Here is a 19,382-nt window from a genome sequence, read left to right as displayed (position 1 = left end):
CAAGCAAGTCAGAAAATAGATGCATTTTGCAATAAATTATTTTGAAAGAAGAGAACTTGTAAAGACTTTTGTAATTACTTACTTTCGAAATAGTCCCTTCTGCAAGTTCATGTTGGTTAATATACAATAGGAGTAGATATCAGTATAATGTCTTTGTTACATTATTATTTTTATTATCATACAGTTTAGGAACCCTAGTCATAGACCAGAAACTTAATGTGCTTGGAGCTATACAAACAGAACAAGACAATTCCTGTCCCAATGATCTTACTATTTAAGTATAAGTAAGTTGCATAGGATATAAGTAATATACAAGTATAAGATGAACAGAGACAGACAGATGGAGGAATACAAGAAAATAGTGAGATGATATTGGTTGGTATAGGTGCACCGACAGCCAGATGCTCAAGTGTTTTGGAGCAGCCATCAGAACAAAGAAGGAATTGGAATAAGGATAATAAAACTTTGAATATGCTTTCTTCTCCCCAAGCATCAGAGATAGCTTGGTAAAAAGCACGAAGGGGCTTGTTTGAAATGGGCAATAGAGGTTGCCACCATGGACCAATAGAAGATAGGAGTCAGCATTTCAGTACTGAGAGACACTGATAAGGAGACGTAATTCTCCCACCCTATTCAACACAGGTGAAACCTTTACTGGGAGGACTGTGTCCAGCTTGGGCTACTGTACTTTGCATACATGAACAGATTGGAAAGAGCCTGGAAGAAAGCAGCAAACATTATTACAGCTCTGGAAGACATGACATATGTGGAGTGGTTCAAAGAACTGGGATTATTTAGTCTGAGAGGTTATTGATCATGATCTTGAAATGCAAAAAGAGTTGTTATATTGAGGATCATGATCAACTATTCCCTGTGTCCACAGGGGGCACAACAACAACATTTAGCCTTGATATTAGAAAGAACTTTTGGAGTATGAAGGTTGTGAAACATTGGCAACAGATTACCTAGGGAGGCTGTGGCATTTCCATCATTGGAAGTCCTTAAATTCAGATTAAACAGATACTTGGCTGGGATGGTTTAGACAGGGGTGATTCTGCCCTTAACAGGAGACACCTAGACTTAAATGCCCTTCTGAGATCCCATCCAACCCTATTTTTCTGTGATTCTCTGATTCTACAATAGGCTGTGAAGGACCATGGAAACAGGCAAACAATGAGTCAAAGCAATAGACTAGGAAAATGATCTTTGCAGCAGCATTTTGAATGGATATGTATGAGAAAATTTCTTTCAAGTCCACAGAAAATAATATTTCAGTAACCAATGCTTTAGATGATGATAACCTGGACAAGAGTTTTGATTATTAGGAAAAGCCATATCTTAGAAAATGTATGAGAAATAATCTGCAAGATTTGAATATAACCTGTATGTGAGGAACTAGAAGGACGTCTGAGACAAAGATGAGCAGGTCCAGTTTATAGAATCGAGTGGTAGACTGAGGATGGTGTTTTGTTCTCAGTGATCAAGAAAGGAAGTGATATGGAGGGTCTGGAAAGAAAAATAAAGAGCTCTGCTTTAGTGCTCTTGAGTTTGAGTTGACAGCTAGACATCTATGTAGAGGTGTGAGAGAGTGGGCAACAGTTTAGACAGGTGTAGAACATATGTAGATTTGTGAGTCATCGGCATAAAAATACCAATCGAATTTAGGTTTTCACGTGAGAAAATTTAAGAGATTAGATATATGGAGAGAAGAAAATGGGACTGAGAATAGTTCCCTGTTGATCCCCCCAAAAAGTAGGAAGAGGGATGGGAGGGATCCTATGAATTACATGCAGAAGGAATGATTAGAGAAGAGGAGAACCAGGAGAAAAGAGAGATATGGAAGCTACAAGTTCAACACCAGAGACAAGAAGAAGAGCATGGTCAATTGCGTTGAAGATGGCTGTCAAGTCAAGAAGAATGAGAGTGGCGTATGAGTTCTGAAATATGACTAAGAAGGGGCCCACTGGAGATTTAAGAAAGAACTGCTTCAGTGGAGGGACAGACAGTAAACTGGAGAGAGCCTGGGATGGAACTGGAGGAAAGGAACTCCAAAAATCAACTGTAGACAGTATCAAGGAGATATATTATAGACTATAGACAAGGAGTATAGAGATGAAAGGGAGATGGGACATGAAGTGCTAGTTGGCAAGGGCAATGAGATTGAGGATTTTTTTTAAGATAGAGAAGATTCCATCTTAAAATATGTCAGTATTTTGAAATGCAAAAGCTAGAAAATAGTGAGAGGTTCAGAGGTATAAACGACAGCACGAGAAGAATCATAAAGGAGGTCCAGCAATAACCAGATAATGATGCCAGGTATGGAAGAGCCTTACTGATGTTGGCTTCTCCCACTGTGCATTCAAGGCCAGGCCTTCACAGATCACAAGACTCACTCTTTCCTCCACTGAATATGAAGTCAACTGTCCATTATAATTCTGTTGAGACAGCATCTAAGTTGTGAAAATCACTTCCCCCAGGCATGCAATTATTTTTAGCCTTCCCTTTTGAACATTACCTTAAAAATATTATTTTTTCCCGAAGTGTTTTGAGGAAACACCTACTTCTCACATCTTTCCCTTTTTCAAATTTTCCCTGTCTCGATTTCTTACTAGACCTTTGTATTTTGGAGTGTGGGATTTCATTACATGTTTTATGTTTTATTCTGTTTTATACCATGCCAGATAGCTACATGGGTAGGAGAGAGGCACTGTGTTCTTTAATTTCACTTATTTTATTTATAATAAGTTGCAGTTACCACATGAGACCAATTATTTTCTGCCTAATGAATCATGTTAAAACAATATGTGTCATACTTACTGTAAATATAATCATAAAGAACATTAACATATTCTTCACCAGGGGAGAAAGAGGATTCTTAAGATAAAGCTTCATTTGGGATCTAAATTGTATTACGTTACTAGGATTGTGGGTTTCCTGTGAAATAGGAATTTCTCTTAGCTGTGGTCTTCCTCCCTGTTCTGCATGACTCACCCTATTGACTGCAACAGCAGGAAGTGGTTTGTTTTGATTGGTAAGACAGTAGGAGTCACTCCTTTGCAGAATTAAGTCCAGTGTCTCCCATTTAAGACAACTAAATTCCTTACATTGTAAATAACTCTCTCTCTCTGCTGTTGTCATAATGTTAAACATAGACATGTAAACATAGACATGTAAAGCTAAACCAGAATGGACTTTGAAATAATTACTCTCCATTTCTAAATAATAAAATAAAAGTCAGAATGTAAAAGCCTCAGTAAAATCTAACCTTCTGTCATTATGGGCCAGCACCTGTTTCCCCTTCATGTACCCAAGTGGTGTGTATGTAGTCTTGTCACTGCTGGTTTTGGCACTTACGCGTAGTTTGGGATGTGCTGTTATGAAATAGGAGCACCCTGAGTACTTACCTGCTGGAAGTGAAATACAGTAGAGTTCTTTTACCTCTTACCCCAGTGGCCAAGGGCACTTGCCCAGAGAGTGGGAGATCTAGGTTCTAGGCCTCCTCACCCAGAGAAGGTCTGAACTTGTATCCCAGCAAAGAGGTCTAACCACCAGGCCATGGGCTAGGCAATGCCCAGAGGACTCTCCTTGAAACTCCCCACAGCTCCTTGCATTGAATATTCATTGGATAAAATAGACAAACAGCCCCTTCCTTTCCAGGCTAGCAGCCATCTAAAGAAACCACACTGTTTCTGGCTTGTTCATATCTTGCTGGTCCCACATATTTCCCTCTCTTGACTGTGCAGGAAGACAGTTTCAGGAGGAGGGCTGGGGAGGACCTAGAACCATGGTTTCCCACTCTGTGGGCAAGTATCCTAACTATTAAGCTGTAGGACTAAAACATAGGAGAGTCATTCTCCCCCTCGTTTAATGTATAATAACTACTAGTCATGCTTTTTCTCTATCTATAGTTTTGCGCACCTTAATACACATGCAAGGGCAATTACATTCCTCCCTAGGCAGCTGCCCAGCCAGAGCACAGCCTACTGAGCATGTTCAGTAGGTTATGCACCCACTACTTGGGCATGTGATTTTTAGCACAAACAACCGGCTGGTATAATATGGAAACTTTGGATTGAGCACAAAGTTCAGTACTAGAACGGTGAAATTCCCCTTTAGAAAAGCCAAAAAGCTATGGTGTGCAGGGGAAACGAGATTTGGCGGCCCTGCTTCTGTGCTGTTTAGTGGCCTACTTTTGGCCTTTAACTGATGTGAGCACTGCAGGCATTGCCACTGCTGAAGTCAGAAAGTCATGAATACTTGCCATTCCAGCACAGGATGTGGTAGCCAATGTCAAGTGATTAAATATATTTCAAGCTATTTTAACCTGACATTGAAAGTGCTAATCGTTTATAGTCATTCTGACTTCAGTAGGAACTGAAAGAACTTAGCACCACTTAATCCTATATTGTGTGTCAAACCTGTGTGTTAGAAATGAAGAAATAAGATTTCAAATAACATAAAATAAATCTGTCTTTCCTCTGCCTGAGCTATATGGAATTTGTTTTCATAATTTTGAATAATTATTGAATGCTTTAAATACATCTCTGTTGTAATTTATTATGCAAAATAGAATGCATCAAAACCATTTTCCACAGAAGTCTCTATGCCACAGGTGCTTGACTATAAGAGGGATTAAATGCATTGTGCCCTGGGAGCCTGGGAGATGTGAATTCCACAGTAGTTGAATAGAATGCTTTGAGAAAGGCTGACTCAACCTCCTCAAGAAGTAGCTCATCTTTTCAATGCCTCTATTATATTTACCACCCTGTGGTGCCATGAGGCTTAAGCCATTGTGTGAAGTGCTGAGTTCTTCGATTGAAAAGGCACACAATATTATTATATGTTGTTCTGTGAAGGTTACGGAAATTTTGATGCTCAGTAAATCTCATTGGATGTGTGCAGTTAACAATTCTGGATTTCATTCTTTTGAAGCCCCGGCATTTTCAGGAAGAACTTGTGCTTATGATGGAGTGAAAATCTTCCGCGGGACCAGGATTACTTCATACCCTGTTGCTACAGTGTGTGGCAATGAGATCCCTGGACCTATCAGTACCTTTGGATCCATGCTGCTCAACTTCTACACTGACTCCCATATTGTAGGGCTTGGATTTCTGGCAAAATACAAAGTAATCTGTGAGTATCGAAATAGTATGCTTTAGTTGGTAAAACTTGTCAGGTTTGAGTGACAGTTCAAAACAGAATTCTTCTTCTCCACGTGTGCAACATAGGAGACATTACACCTCACTGTGATTCTCCCTTAGGTTGGCAGAGATGTTTACACACCCGCTTCCACAAAGAGGCTGTTCAGGAACAGGGTTTGGGAGTATTCAGCATATTTTTTCACTGACTGTCCAAGAGCTTATAGTGCTATATCTTGGGCATGTTACTCCTCTTTAGAGGAATTATTACCATGAACGGTTCTACATGGGGCCAGGTCAAATTCTAGGACTATATTAGTGCTTTACAACCATCTGCTCCACAAAAGCAACAGGAACTGAGTTCAGCTGTGCCGTGTTATTTTTAATTAAAATGTTGCTCCAGAGAAATGTCATTTAACTGAGGAACAACTGCTATGGCATGCAGGAGGCTGGCAAAACTTTGGGCCTGATTCTCAGTTACACTAAGAGCCCCTTCTTCCACACTGGCAGCATAAAATGGGCCCAGTTGCACCTACACCTACTCAGATTCCTTTGCACTCCCAGACAGTAATGTGATTTAGCCATAGTTTAAATGAGAACCAGATTTTAAATATGCTTTTCATTTCAGTGTATACAATTCCCTTTATAAAAAGGAATGTGTATTAAAAAGAGAAATGACAACAGGAATGTTAATATTAAGCGATCAATAAATCTATTTTCAAAATGAATTTACATATTTTCTTGTTTTTGAAAACCCATTTCATTTGCCATCTGTGAAGCAAACACATGTGTTCATACCGCCTCTGAAGTTTCCCTCACTGCTCTCATTTTCACAATAGCCCTAGCAAAATGCATAAGATCAAGTAGTTCTATATAAAGTTAATTGTCCTGATACTGACAGGTTAGACAGTATAGCACTGATGGTTATCAATGTGCATTTACTTATGAAAAGGAGCTTCATAACTTACTCAAGTTGGCTGCTGCTATCTGACTTGTGACTTCTGACATTTGAGAAGTATGACTACAGCTTTATTGGTTTGTTACTCTATACAAAGCAGATTCTAGCAATTAACATTCCTTTTCCTTCTGGTTGTACTGTTTGCTGGAAAATAATGGAAAAAGCTTCCCTCTGCTAGCTTAGCATGAATACTACTTTTTATCTTCTTAGCTTTTGTTTCTTATTTGTCCACATTCCAGTGTTCGGTGCTCAAAAAGACTCCCAAGCATAGCTGTTGATGCAGAATGAGGGGTTGTACATTCACAAGTGTTTTTGCAATTTTCTTTGTGAGGGTAGTGGCTAAGGCAGTGCCTAGTCCTTAAAACTGGAGAGTCTGTGTGGGGGTTTGGGCTGTTTATCAACAGGATACAAGAAAGCCTGTTGCCAAGTTAAGACTGTAAAGGGCATGGCTAACAATTAAGTTTGGAGCCAGGTTATAATAGCATTTCTTCTCTTGAGCATTTAAGTTGGGAACAAACATTTGGCCATATCCTGGCCTAAGCAGTGTCCATGGTGTGAAAACCACAACATCAAAATGGGACCCTTAATTCTACAGCTGCACACGCTTGACTACTTCTGCCCTGATTTAGCCATATAGCATATACACCATCACTCAACTATTCCCTGTCTTTAAAGGCAGAGGCTGTGATTCTACCCACTGCTATATTGTCACATAGGGAATTGATGGCAGAGAGGTAGCTCTAAATCTATTCAGTGCCTTCTGTAAGAAATGGTAGTTGGATTCCATGCAGCTGACTGAGAGCTGGGAACAGACTGAAAAAACATTGTAGCTTAAAGAATCCTCCCCTCTCCCATAGCCTTCCTACTCCACAACTGACTAAAGAAATCCAAGAGGAGTCAGAGAGGCAGAATAATCCTGCAGCTGCAGCAGAGGGGAAAAGAAAGATAGTGCTACAAGCAAAGCAGTTTCAGAAGAGATGGGAACTGACATGTGTTTTGCACATTAGTGGCAAAATTCTTTTTCACTTTAGAAGGGTTAGGTTTTTATCCAATCAACTCATTTAGCCACCAAGAAGCCCCACCCTAATTAGAGCACATTCGGGCCCCTTCCTCAAGACACCGCTTGGCATGCAAACATTTCACATGGCCGTATGGTGCCTACTCCCTCCCTTTTAGGGTCCTTAGTGTCAGGATTTTGCCTATATTCTTAAGTGCAAAAACATGAAATCATTGAAGTCGGGGAGGGTAATGTGAGAGGGAGAACTGCGTTGACCAGAAACTACCCAAACCATGTGAGTTAATTTTACATCACTGGATGGTGGACATCAACATGCCGACACAACCTAGTATTATGAGCTTTAATTGATCAACAATTTTGTCTTGCCTGTATCTAGAACTGTACAACTATCCCTATCGATGTATTTTGCTCATGTATTCAGATCCAGACTGTTTATTTTTTGGCTGTCGTTGCAGCTTGTGGTGGTCTCTTCAATGGATCCTTTGGCACAGTCAGCAGCCCTACCCATTCAATTACTGATTACCACAACAATATGAACTGCTCATACCACATCACAGTTGGAAACAACAAAGTAGTGGCACTCAAGTATGTAATCCAAGTTCACTTTCGCTTCAGGGGGATAGAAAGGTCTTTGGTTGCAATTTAAAAAAAGGCTTTTGGTAAACCCAAAAAGTCATTAAATCCTTGCTGTTTCCAGTGGAGAACTCAAAGCAGAATTAAGGAATGTGAGTTTGAAAACAGAACCCACCCTTATTATCTCCATAGAAACCAAACTTCATCAAGACTGGTGGAGTCTTACCATCAATTTTTTGTTATTTTTAAGACATTACTTTAATTTTAGCTTACTACTGTGGTCTGCAAAGGAACTAAATTATCTCCTAAACTGCTTTTTGTCCTCTTGGCTAAACTTTACCACTCCACTGCTTTTAAGTGTTAATAATATTATTAATAGTTAAGAATAAGATAACTAAAAATCCTGTTTGGAAAACTAATGGCCTCTTTTCCTTTTAATTCAAATAATAGCCCCTTTCCAGAAATGGTATAATTATGTGCACTGTCTCTCCTTAAAAATGGCCATAGATTTTGCTGCTGAAAACTTAGGGCATTCTTACACATGTGCTGGAGTTAGGTGGGGAGGGGAAGGGACATCCTCTGAGAGAGAGCCCCCTTAATTAAAGCACCCAAAGATTCTCATGTATTAGCATCTCTGAACATCAAAATGGCATTGGGGGGACTTTATGTGAAGCTCATCAAACGAGTTTTAGTTAAAAAGCCCCCGCTGCCATTTTGAAGTGTGGGGATGCTGATACACAAGATGCGGAGGCTGGCTAGAGCGTGCTAAGTAGCACGCTGTAGCAGACTTGATTAATCAAGCCTCCCAGCTCATGTGCAGGCACCCTTACAAAATAGGAGTTATGATGTTAATACCTAGCATATAGCATAAGGTAGAGGCAGACTTATGAAAAACTTTGTATGTGACAGAATACAGTAATTTCCTTCTGTGATAAGGTGACAGGCTCTGTGGTTGGGGGGATGTGAGATACCTTGACTTTAGCAAAGCTTTGGCACTGTTCCCTATAACATTTTTATTAATAAGCTAAGCAAAAACAGACTAGATGAAATGGCTGTAAAATGGATAGAAAACTGATTGGATCATCATGCTCAGTGAGCAGCCATCAATGGCTCAGTGTCTAGTTGGGAGGAGGCATTGTGTGGGTTTCACCAGGGGTCTGTCCTGGGTCTGGTATTGTTTAACATCTCTGTTAATAATTTTGACAATGAGATTAGGGGCACACTTAGCAATTTTATCGATGACACCAAGTTGGGTGGAATTGCAGACACACTAGTGGATAGGGCTAGCATCCAGAATGACTAGAATAGACTGAAGAAATAATCCATAATTAAACAGATGAGATTCAGCAGGGACAACTACGAAGTCCTGTGTTCCAGATGAAATAATTGCATGCACAAATACAGACCGGGGAAGGACTAGCTAGGATCCAGTTAGTACTAAGTTAGTACAGAAGGATGACCTCGGAGTTACAGTAGACCATAAGTGAAATATGAACCAACATTGTCCTCCTGTTGCGAAAAAAACCAATGACATCAAGACATCCTGGGTTGTATTAAAAGGAGCATCTCTAATACATCAAGGGAAGTGATTCTTCACTGTTCAATCTTCACTGTTCAATACTGATGACACCTCACATGAAGTACTATGTCCAGATTTGAGCCCCGCATTTCAAGAAAGGTGCAGACTTATTGGAAAGAGTCCAGCAGAGAGCAACAAATATGATTAGAGACCTGAGAAACATGACTTACATGGAAAGGCTGAAAGGGCTAGGGTTATTTAATCTGCAGAGGAGCAGACTGAGTGGGGCTTTGATAATAGGATTCAAATACCTGGAGGGCAATTATAGAGAAGATGAAGATAGACTATGATCTGTTGCCATAGGGGACAGGACTCTGAGCAGCAGTTTCAAGCTGCAGCACAGGATTAACAGGAACTTTCTGACTATGAGGGTGGTCAAGCATTGGAACAGGCTACCTAGGAAGACAGAAGAATCCCCATTCTTGAAAATGTTCAAGAGCAGGTTGTATAGACACTTAGCTGGGATGGTTTAAATCAGGAATAATCCTGCCTTGAGCTAGGGGCTGGACTAGATGTCCTCATGAGATCTCTTCCAGCCCTGTTTTCCTATGATCCTATGAATATATATGCCTATCTAAGGATGTTGTTGTTTGCCCATATATGCCCATCAACCCAGGATGTTGTGGTCCGATGCTGCATTTATATCTATCAAATATGGGCATTGAAGACAATGATTGATTTGACTATTTGCATAAATGATATCAAACTGACTTTCAAAATTATGCAAGATCTATATTGTTCATAGAAATAAAGAGTACCCATTCCTGGGGTGGCTGCAGCTGGTTACCAAGTTTCACAGATAATTTATGGTATCTTATAAGTGTACTTGTCCACAAGGGAATGCACTTACTAGTTTCTAAAACATTTTTTCCTCTTATCATGAGGGCAAAGTATCTTCCCTGATTTCTTCCCAGGAGGGAAACTTGAACAGTAGCTGCCCACACTATATCTGGCTCTGGCCATTGGTATTAATAGGCATTTTCCCAGGTACTAAAAATCTACTTTATCTGATTAAAAATGAAACCACTGCATCTTAATCCCACAATGTATTTTACAGGTTTAATGATTTCCATCTTGAAGCCTCTTCCTCCTGTTACAAAGATTATGTGGCTCTATACGATGGCTTGAACATCTACACTCCAGTCCTTGGCAAATTCTGTGGCTCAGAGCTTCTTCCAGCTATTAAGAGCTCCAGCAATAACTTGCTCCTGGTATTTAAGACTGACTTTTTTCAAGTAGCCAGAGGTTGGAAAGCATCTTTCAGAGAGACAATAGGTAAGAATGCTATTCGTATTAGTAGCTCCCAGCCACCTGCTGATGAACTATCTCCTCTGGTGAACTACTGCTGTAGTCTCTGAACAACAGGAAAAGTCTCTTACTTGTGCAAAAGGCAGTTTAGTCTAAGCACAAGGTAGAGAACAGGGGATTTGTGCATTCCAGTCTCAGCAATAATGTGACTCCATGAGTTCTTTAGTTTAACTGTTACCTACCTCAGATAATATATAGATCATAGATATTCCTTGCTTGACTGATGGCCTAAAAATATCCAGATCCTCCTCCTCTATAGCATTGGAGCTCTAATTCTTTTGCAGATAGATTACCTGTAGGTACTATATTTAGTATATTTACTATATTTGGCTACATACAAGAAGGACAAGTTTAGAAGGTGCAGTTTCACCCACTTCCCTTTGGACCATGCTGCAGAAGCAGCATCTAGGGAGTAAAAAAAAAGCCTTCAAAGCTTGTCTTTGGCACCCTCTCCCTTCCCCTCCCTGTTCAGTGACACCTCCCCTTCCCTCCCATTCCCCACCTCCCCTGGCACTGCCCCCAGTTGATCTGGGGGTAGCAGGTGCTCTTGCTACACATAAGCCAGGCTGCATGGGGAGTCAGGCTCAGCCAGGGACAGCAGCCATGGCAGGCAGATTCTCCCTACCTGTCCAGTCCACCCCAGGTGTTCCCCACCAGCTCAGGAGCAGGTGCCTGGAGGGGAATACTGCCTGACATTACCACTGTCCCCAACTGAGTCCCTCCATATAGCCCTGACTAGAGAAGGGCGGGAGTGGCTGGGACAGTGGCAGCAGTGGGTAGGTGTTCCCTTCCTTAAACCAGAGAAGTAGAGTGGGTGAGGGGGAAAGTGAGGGTGGGAGGTGCCACTGAGCACAAAATGGAAGGGACAGGGGGAGAGTCTTACCTGATTCAGGGACTTAAAATAAGTCTCAGTGGTGTGATCTGCCTGCCCTGGTGTGGGGGGAAGGCTGAATCCATCTCCTATGTACAACACACCCCCAAATAATACATGTACCGTGTTTAGGGAAAGAAAGAAAAATTATTTTTCCAGAATCTTAACTATCACAATATAGGTTCAGTGTAGGTGAATGCTGGCTCCAGACAGGAGGCATGGAATTCACTCCTCAGCGTCACTTAGTCTCTAGCTGCAGCTTTAAAACTTCCATTTTGTTGCTTACCAGCCCATAACAGGGTTAAAACAAACTGTGACTTTAAAGGTTCCACTCCATCTACCTGGGCTGTTCAGTGCCCCAGTTTGATCTTTAGCTGATATGGACCCTCATTGCCAAAAATGCAAATAGCGCTCATGTAGATGCCTAACCAAGAGCAAATCTGCTCCCAGTCAGCTGTCCGCCAGAGGGCGGGAGATTGCTCCCTGCCCCTGGCAGCTGCCTGCCGGGCTTAGCCACCAGAGCCTGGGAGGGGACTATGTCCCCCTGCCCCAGCAACAGGGAGCTCCAAGCCCCCCACTCCAAGATAAAGACTGGGCAGCAGGGCCTAGGAGATGCTTATCTCCCAGCATTAGCTCTGCTGATAGGGGCTCGGGAGCTTGTTCCCTGTCCAGCTCTGTGAGTGCAGAACTAGATGGGGAACACGCTGAGGAGAATGATCCCTGTTCAGCTCCATGCTCACAGAGCTGAGCAGGAAAAAAATGGGCCCAACCTGCTTGAAATATCTCCCAGCTGAGCTCTGCTGCTCCAGGAAGATCTTGGAGGTAAGGACAGGAGCTTATGGGGATGATTTGGAGGCTCCTGGTCCTGGGCATGACTTGAAACTGCGCCCTGCTGGGAGTGGGTGGCCTGGTGGGGCTTCTGGTGGTGTGGGAGCCTCCAGGAAATGCCAGGCCAGTTACCATCCTGGTGAAAGGTGAGTCAGGGTAACTTAATAACCCCATCCCCCACAACTGGGTGGGTAACCCCATAGTAGGGCCCAAGAAGGTGAACCCATGTAAGAGAGGGTGGGCTAGTTGCTGAGAAGCCTGACTTGAGGCACTCTTGACTGGTCAATTCTGGGGCCATGACCAGAAGGGTCAAAAGGGCCAGGGGCTCACCGTGGGGGACACCTAGAGCTGGGGGCCTGGGGTTCCGACTGGCCTTGGAAGTGATGCCAGTGCCTGTGTGGCCAAAGGTCCCACGGGGCCACACCTGAGAGAGAGGAGTGCAGGGAGCTTGTCAGCCCAGAATGAGGGTGGAGTAGACCATCTGATTAGGAGGGATCTAGTTGGGGTCCAGACTTGAGGGTTATGGGGCACACTGTGGGGCCAAAGATGTTAAGAACTTAGATGCCATTTGCAAGGCATGGGCTGCGGTGAAGAGGAGGTTTGGAGCCACAGATAATACCCCCTGGTATTGGGGCAGGAAATGGGCATCCTCCCACCTGGGTAATATCTTAAACATTTTCCATCAAGGTGTGGCAGGTGAAAGAGGTGTGCAGTTAGCCCAGGAACAGGTGGGTGGGCCAACTTCTAACCGGCCCTGGGAAGGCCATTACACTGTTCCCCACTCAGCTCTGCACTCATAGAGCTGAGCAGGAAACAAGCTCCCCAGCCTCCTCCCTGCATGCTGGGAACTGTCCTGGTCAAGGGGAGAGGCCAGTCTCATGCCCTAATCACATGATCAAGGCATGGGGCTTGGAAAGAGTTGCAGGGATGGGGTAGGTCCCAACCCCCTGCCCTGATCTGCCAGTGGGGCAGCTAGCAGCAAGCTAGCTGCTAGCTGCCCCACTGGTGGATTGAGGCAGGGGGCTGGGACCTGCCCCACCCCTGCAGCTCTTTCCATGTCCCGTGCCCCTGAATGGGGAGCCAGGGCCAGGAGCACCCTGATACTGGGTTAGGGGGACATTGTCCCCACCCAGAAAACAGGCAGCCCCCTAGGGTGTAATGCCTAGCAGGCATAACCCCTAGGGTATGCCAGGTAATGTCCCAGCTCTGGCCAGGAGACAGCTGTCCCCTGGCCCAGTGGTCCCTTTCAGCCCCTGGGCTAGCACCAGGGGAAGCATAGAGCTCCCCCTTCTGGCAGGAGGGACCCATTACAGGGCCCCAGGAAGCAGGAGCAGTTTGCTGCCATTAGCAGGAAATCTGCTCCCACTTCCTTGCATGTGTAGACTCTTTCCTGGGAGCATTGACTCACAAGTAAACTGATCTCAGATTAAATGCATGTCTAGACATGCCCACTGTCAGATTGACACCTGTTGCTACAGGTGTCAGGGGTTTTTCTTCCTCATCTTCTCCAGAAGCTTTGGGCATTGGCTGCGGCCACAGCTGAGAATTTTGAGTTGGGTGTGCCAGTGTTCCTGGTACTAAAACTCAGAGGCTTCTGGTTACAGGGTCTTGCCCTTCTGCTCAAGACCAAGCACTACAGTTGGGATCAGGAAGGAATATTACCTCATGGTCAGATTTGTATAGACTGGGTGGTGGGGGGAGGTTGTTTTCCTCTGTAATGGGGTCATGGCCCTCTTCCTTGTATCTTTCGAGTGAGTTTTAACATTTGCAGTAGTGGAACACTGACAGCCCTTGTCCCCCTGCTTTACATGTAGCAGGGTATGGTGCTCTTCATGTTTTGAGGCACCAGTAGGCTCAAACCTTGTAGTACAATGTGGTGACTTATGTAGTTTAGGAATAGGTTAGACAACCAGTTGCATAGGATGGTTTAGAAAGGGATGATCCTGCCCTGAGCAGGTACTGAACCAGATGCCCTCATGAGGTCCCTTCCAACCCTATTTTCATATAATCCTGTTGTCTGAATTGTTGGATATGATAAGATGCAAATGATTACCATGTGTATTTCCATGCCTAATTCATTCATGATTTGCTGGGACAGAAGGAAGCAATTGTCATGTTTACCAAGTATGCACTCAGATATGTCAGAATGAAAGTTCCTTTGGCAGGATAAACATAGTTTTTTGCTGAGTTGTTGAACCCCTCCCCAGAAGCCAATAGTTATTTCTCATTCATTACAGGCTGAGTAAAGTATTTAAAGATAGGAAGTATAACAGAACCACATTCTTTGCCAAACATAATTTTCCCACACAAACTCATGTCCATTATAATTGTTAACTCCTCCTTGCTATAATACAGTGATTGCAGCAGAAAACTTTAAAATCATCCATATAAACTGTCTTCTCATGTAATCAGTCAAATCTGTTTCTGCTAACATTGGTTCATATGTTGCTGTCTGTGAAAAGCTATTAGATATCAATTACAATATAGTTCCACAACCATGAGTCTGTGCTTCCAGGGTGACATCAGCAGGAACTCCAAAAGCTGACAAGTTTTGAAGTTTTTCTTGCACACTGGCAAGTTGTCAGAACTTCCTTTGTAGTTAGCTTTAGATTTACTTGCATGGCTTGCCAAGAGTTCTGTTCAAGGATATGGTGGGAAGACGGCCAACTTCTCAGTGAAATAGCAAAAGTGTCTAACAAGCCTAAAAGCAATAAATTGAAAAATTTAAAGTAAATCTAAATCAAGTTAATGTCAGTGAGGGAGAAGAAAATTGTGTCTCAGCGTTTGGTCAGGGATGAAATAATTCTCCTTGCTGGTGCTGTATGTGTTGTATGTCTCAGTGTATTGATTTTCTTTATCATCATTTTCATTCCCTCCCCTCCTCTGGGAAGCAATCCACAAGGAATAAGCTATATGCCCTTTATACAGGATTCTGAGGGCCTCATGCTTACAGAAATCAGCCAAGAAACAGAAAAAAATATTTGTATATAAGGACAAATGAGTCACAATCCCATAAACCTTTACAGCTTGGCTTGGCTGCATGATCACTCCAGGAAGTTGTATAACACTTCTTTGTAATAGAACAAAGATTCTGGTTAAAATGAAAGAATTGAACCACAAAATCTGGAGAGCTGTTTTGTTGTTTGTTTTTTTTAAAACAAAAATTACTCTTTAGAGTGACTCTCTCATCTCTGTTAAAAGAAAAATCCCTTTTGGTTTTGGATTTCTACAAGAGAAAATATATTCAGATGACAATTTATAACTGTAAATTACTCCAATAAGTAGCATGGCATCTGTCAAGCAACTGCAAGCATTGCTTTCTATTAATCTACAATGAGTACATTATTCTGTGGCTACACTGGAGAAGCACAACTGGATAATGTAATTATTATGTTCTGTTTAATGTTGTCAGTGACCCTGATTAAGTCTTGGAAAGGAGTCAGTAGAAACAGAAAACTCATTGGCGGAAAAATAAACTTCGCTATTTCCTTTTTCATAAGATCTTCCCATTTCCTTACTGATTAGGATTTTATTAAAGATGTTGCCAAAACTAGGGTTTATGTATAGTTCATCTTTCATGATTTACATTAAAAAGTGATTGATTTCCTAACTAAAATAGTGAGAGGAGGATTGGCAAGTGTGTGTAACTGACAAAAACTTTGCAGGTTGCATGCTAAATAAGCACAGAGGAGTTATGGCTTGTTATTTGAAGTAAAGAATGACACCATTTTTTAATTAAAGCAGTTCATTTGTATCACTAACCCTGTGCTCAGTTCAAGAGCTGAATTCTGTCCACCAGGCATGAAAAAAAACAACAATATTAATTCATTATTATTAGTTTGGCAGAATAACAATCGTTAGTCTCTATCTTAAATGTTACTTTTTTAGAGATATGCTACTTATGCATTTGACACTACATTATCAAGCAAACACTTCATAAGCTATGGTCTTTGTCACACATACTTTTGTGATCTGAAACCCTTGGGCTTGTGTGAAGCATGGCATCTGTTACAGTCTTGTGAGATTGTGACCAAATTTTGGTGTACATTCCACGCATGTCTTTGCTACGGTTCTTATTTTACTAAAGGTTACATCAAACCAAACCCCCTGAGTTAGAACATAACTGAAAGATTGTTTTCAGGATACTAACTTTGATGCAGGTCTGAATTTCACAGCTGGGTTCCTATTTATATAATGGGTCAAAGTGTGGCCTCTAGGTCAAATATACATGAACTTTGCAGATAGTTCAAAAAGTAGATTCACAAGTGCTGCTTTTCAGTGTCATCTCTGCTGCAGTGCAGTGGTTAAATCCATAACCATGAATGGAGAAGCCAAGTTTATAGAGAATGTCGTAAATGCCAGACTTGCAGGAGGAAACTTTTCAGTTGCCTTAATTAATTTCTTTTTCCCTTTATGCCTTAGTTTTTGATCTGTAAAATGAGGATGATGTCCTACGCAATGGAATGATTGCAAGCCTATTCAATGCTGGGGAGAAAAATCAGTAAGAGGCTGGGGAGGTAAATCAATTTTGGTGAGAAGACAAGCTTCTGTACAGGAAGAAATGTGAAGGGTTAATTTTACCCACCAAGGAGTGGACCCTTGCAAAGTTGTCTCTTGCCCTCTTGAGAGAGGAACTTGGTTTCATAGTTTCATAGTTGGTAGGGTCAGAAGGGACCTGAGGAGATCATCTAGTCCGACCCCCTGCCATGGCAGGAAAGAGTACTGGGGTCAAACGACCCCGGCCAGATGTTCGTCCAGCCTTTTTTTAAAGACCCCCAGGGTAGGAGCCAGCGCCACTTCTTTTGGATTCCTTAATTTGGTTCTTTAATCACCTTTTGCACAGTTCTCAACTCTGTCCATACTAGGATTCTGTTTCTACCATAGAACACTGCTCAGAACTTCCTTTGCATCTAGTAGGGAGTCCCAACCTACCATATAGGTAGGGTGGGGCAAATCTGATTCCTAACATCTATTTACGATCTCTCTGAGAGTCACGACATCCAGGACAATAAATCATTGTTTTTTTAATCTTTCAAGTGCAAGAGATCTATGTCAGGGTACATAGCAGGAACAGCTTATAATGATTTCTGTTCAACGGCTTTTTCTTGTTCTTTATCCTCTTTTACATACCCTTCTTGTCTCAGTTGACAATTCATGTCATATTCTAAATGATCTAAGGAGGCATTCAAGCTGTTTTCAGAAAGGCATGTCTTTCTCTTCACAGCTAGGTATTACAGCCACATTAACACCACAGGCATAGTACTTCCCAGGATGGAATGGATATGCCAGGCAATGTTCATATCAAGAAGCTGTAGAGATCTTCTCCCTCTCCCTTGCAAGACTAGGCAGAATTCCACCACTGCTCTCCTGAAGTTGGGGGCAGGGGTTGATGAAAAGAAGGGTTGGAAAAGAACCTACCAGTGCTCTATAACCCTATAATCATGGCTGGCTACAGGACATGGTCAGGACCTTGCCTTACCTTCATTTTGCAGGTCTTAGGGGAAATAGATGCCACCTCTTTCTAAAGGACCATTATGGTCTGCTACATTAAGGCACCAGGGGCAGAATTCTGTTTCCCTCTGTACACCTAAATGGCCATTTTCCATCCACAGGTTGCAATTCTATTAATCCTGCACTATGGACACTTAAGACATGTAAGACATGCTCAGCACAGGCGACTGGTAGGGGAGGCATGGGGGGGGGCACATGCCCCCTCCCCCCCGAGATTGGCCCCCAACTCAGCACCGCTCAGGATGGGGCAGCTCTTTTGCTGTGTGGGCCAGTGGCATGTGGGGGGGGGGGGGCGGGGGAGGATGGGGGCACTAAGCCATGACACAGAAGTATAGGAGTGGATATGGGGCTTTTGGCCCGCCCCCAAATTGTGCCCCTCCAGGAGGCACCAGTCACCCCTGATGCTCAGTATGGAGATTGAGCATGCTCAGTAGGATGAGAACCTATGAGCTGATGAGTAGAGGGTGAGTTTCCTCCTTACTGAGTGAGTGCCCTCACCACTCAACAGTTGAGGCTAAACATGGGAGCACTTCCCCTCCTCTTCCTCCAGAACCAGACTCCAGTTAGTCATGGTTTTTGGTCAAGCTATGTTTTTATGTCTTATGTACACTTGGGTATCTACATTGAGCATAGCCAGGCATGTATATGGCTAGTGCATAGCCTACTGAGTGTGCTCAGTCTTTGTGCCTAGGCTTACATGTCCACATAGTGCAGGGATAATATAATTGTAACCAGTGCATAAGTACCAAAAATGCCATTTACACAGTTGGAAACTGCCATTTAAGTGTACGAGTAATAGAATGTATGTGCAAAGGGTAATTTACGTAAAGAGTAATCCAGGTATAAAGGATAATTTTACTTTAAACAGGAAACACAAAATGCAGAAGCAAGGCACTTGCTAGAAAGTTTATTATTAGGGAGACTTTTCCATTCGCTGAGTGAAAAATTGTTTTAAAAATGGCCCAGCAGAATTTTGGAGAAACTTTTTTTTTTCTCTCACTTTTTATTTTGTTATTACAGAACTTTGAAAAATGCAGTTTTAATGCCATGCTCTCAATCTCACATATGTGAGATTTCACATATGTGTGCATAGCTTTGGTTACCTCTGGACCTGGTGTTCAAGGTCTTGAGCATCTGCAGTTCCTGTCAACTTAATCTGGCGTTTTAAATGCTTGACACCTCTGACAATCAGGCTTCATAACTGCATGGGCAGTATATAGGGCAACATATCCCTGATGTACTGTACAATCAAGTACAGTAATCTATGTGTACACCATTTCTTATTGCAGACACTGCTAACGGTAATTAATGGCACTGATTTATGTAAAATTATTTTAGTAACAGCTTCCCAGTGACTTAGCTGATCTACACTGACAACAGCAGTTATGTCCTGTCAGTTGGGGAAACATGCAGACACTAGCAAAGCTGACTCTCAGAGTTATGGTGAGATTTTTAAAGGGAGAATATTTTTTCTCTTGAATGAATAAATCACATAACTGTGTGTCCTTGACCATGGAATGCAAGCCCACTTGCTGAAGTCAGCCTGCCTTCTCATAGTTCCAGTAAATCTGCAGAACTTGGCATGAATTTCACTGACT

The 19,382-nt window shown here is 42.4% G+C and overlaps 1 protein-coding gene across 1 annotated transcript in view; it reads left to right on the top strand.

The window, feature by feature from the left end:
• CUBN (cubilin) overlaps nucleotides 1–19,382 on the top strand; it is a 241,539-nt gene that overhangs the window by 199,382 nt on the left and 22,775 nt on the right. The window contains exons 57-59 of the mRNA XM_019497851.2: nucleotides 4,933–5,133; nucleotides 7,570–7,699; nucleotides 10,324–10,541. Coding sequence (XP_019353396.2) covers nucleotides 4,933–5,133; nucleotides 7,570–7,699; nucleotides 10,324–10,541 — 549 coding nt within the window. The remainder of the gene's footprint in view (nucleotides 1–4,932; nucleotides 5,134–7,569; nucleotides 7,700–10,323; nucleotides 10,542–19,382) is intronic.

Source organism: Alligator mississippiensis, chromosome 5, assembly GCF_030867095.1.
Source record: "Alligator mississippiensis isolate rAllMis1 chromosome 5, rAllMis1, whole genome shotgun sequence".
In the NCBI taxonomy this organism is placed as follows: Eukaryota; Metazoa; Chordata; order Crocodylia; family Alligatoridae; genus Alligator; species Alligator mississippiensis.
The sequence above is the reverse complement of the archived record's forward strand: the minus strand, read 5'-3'. Positions and strand labels throughout refer to the sequence as shown.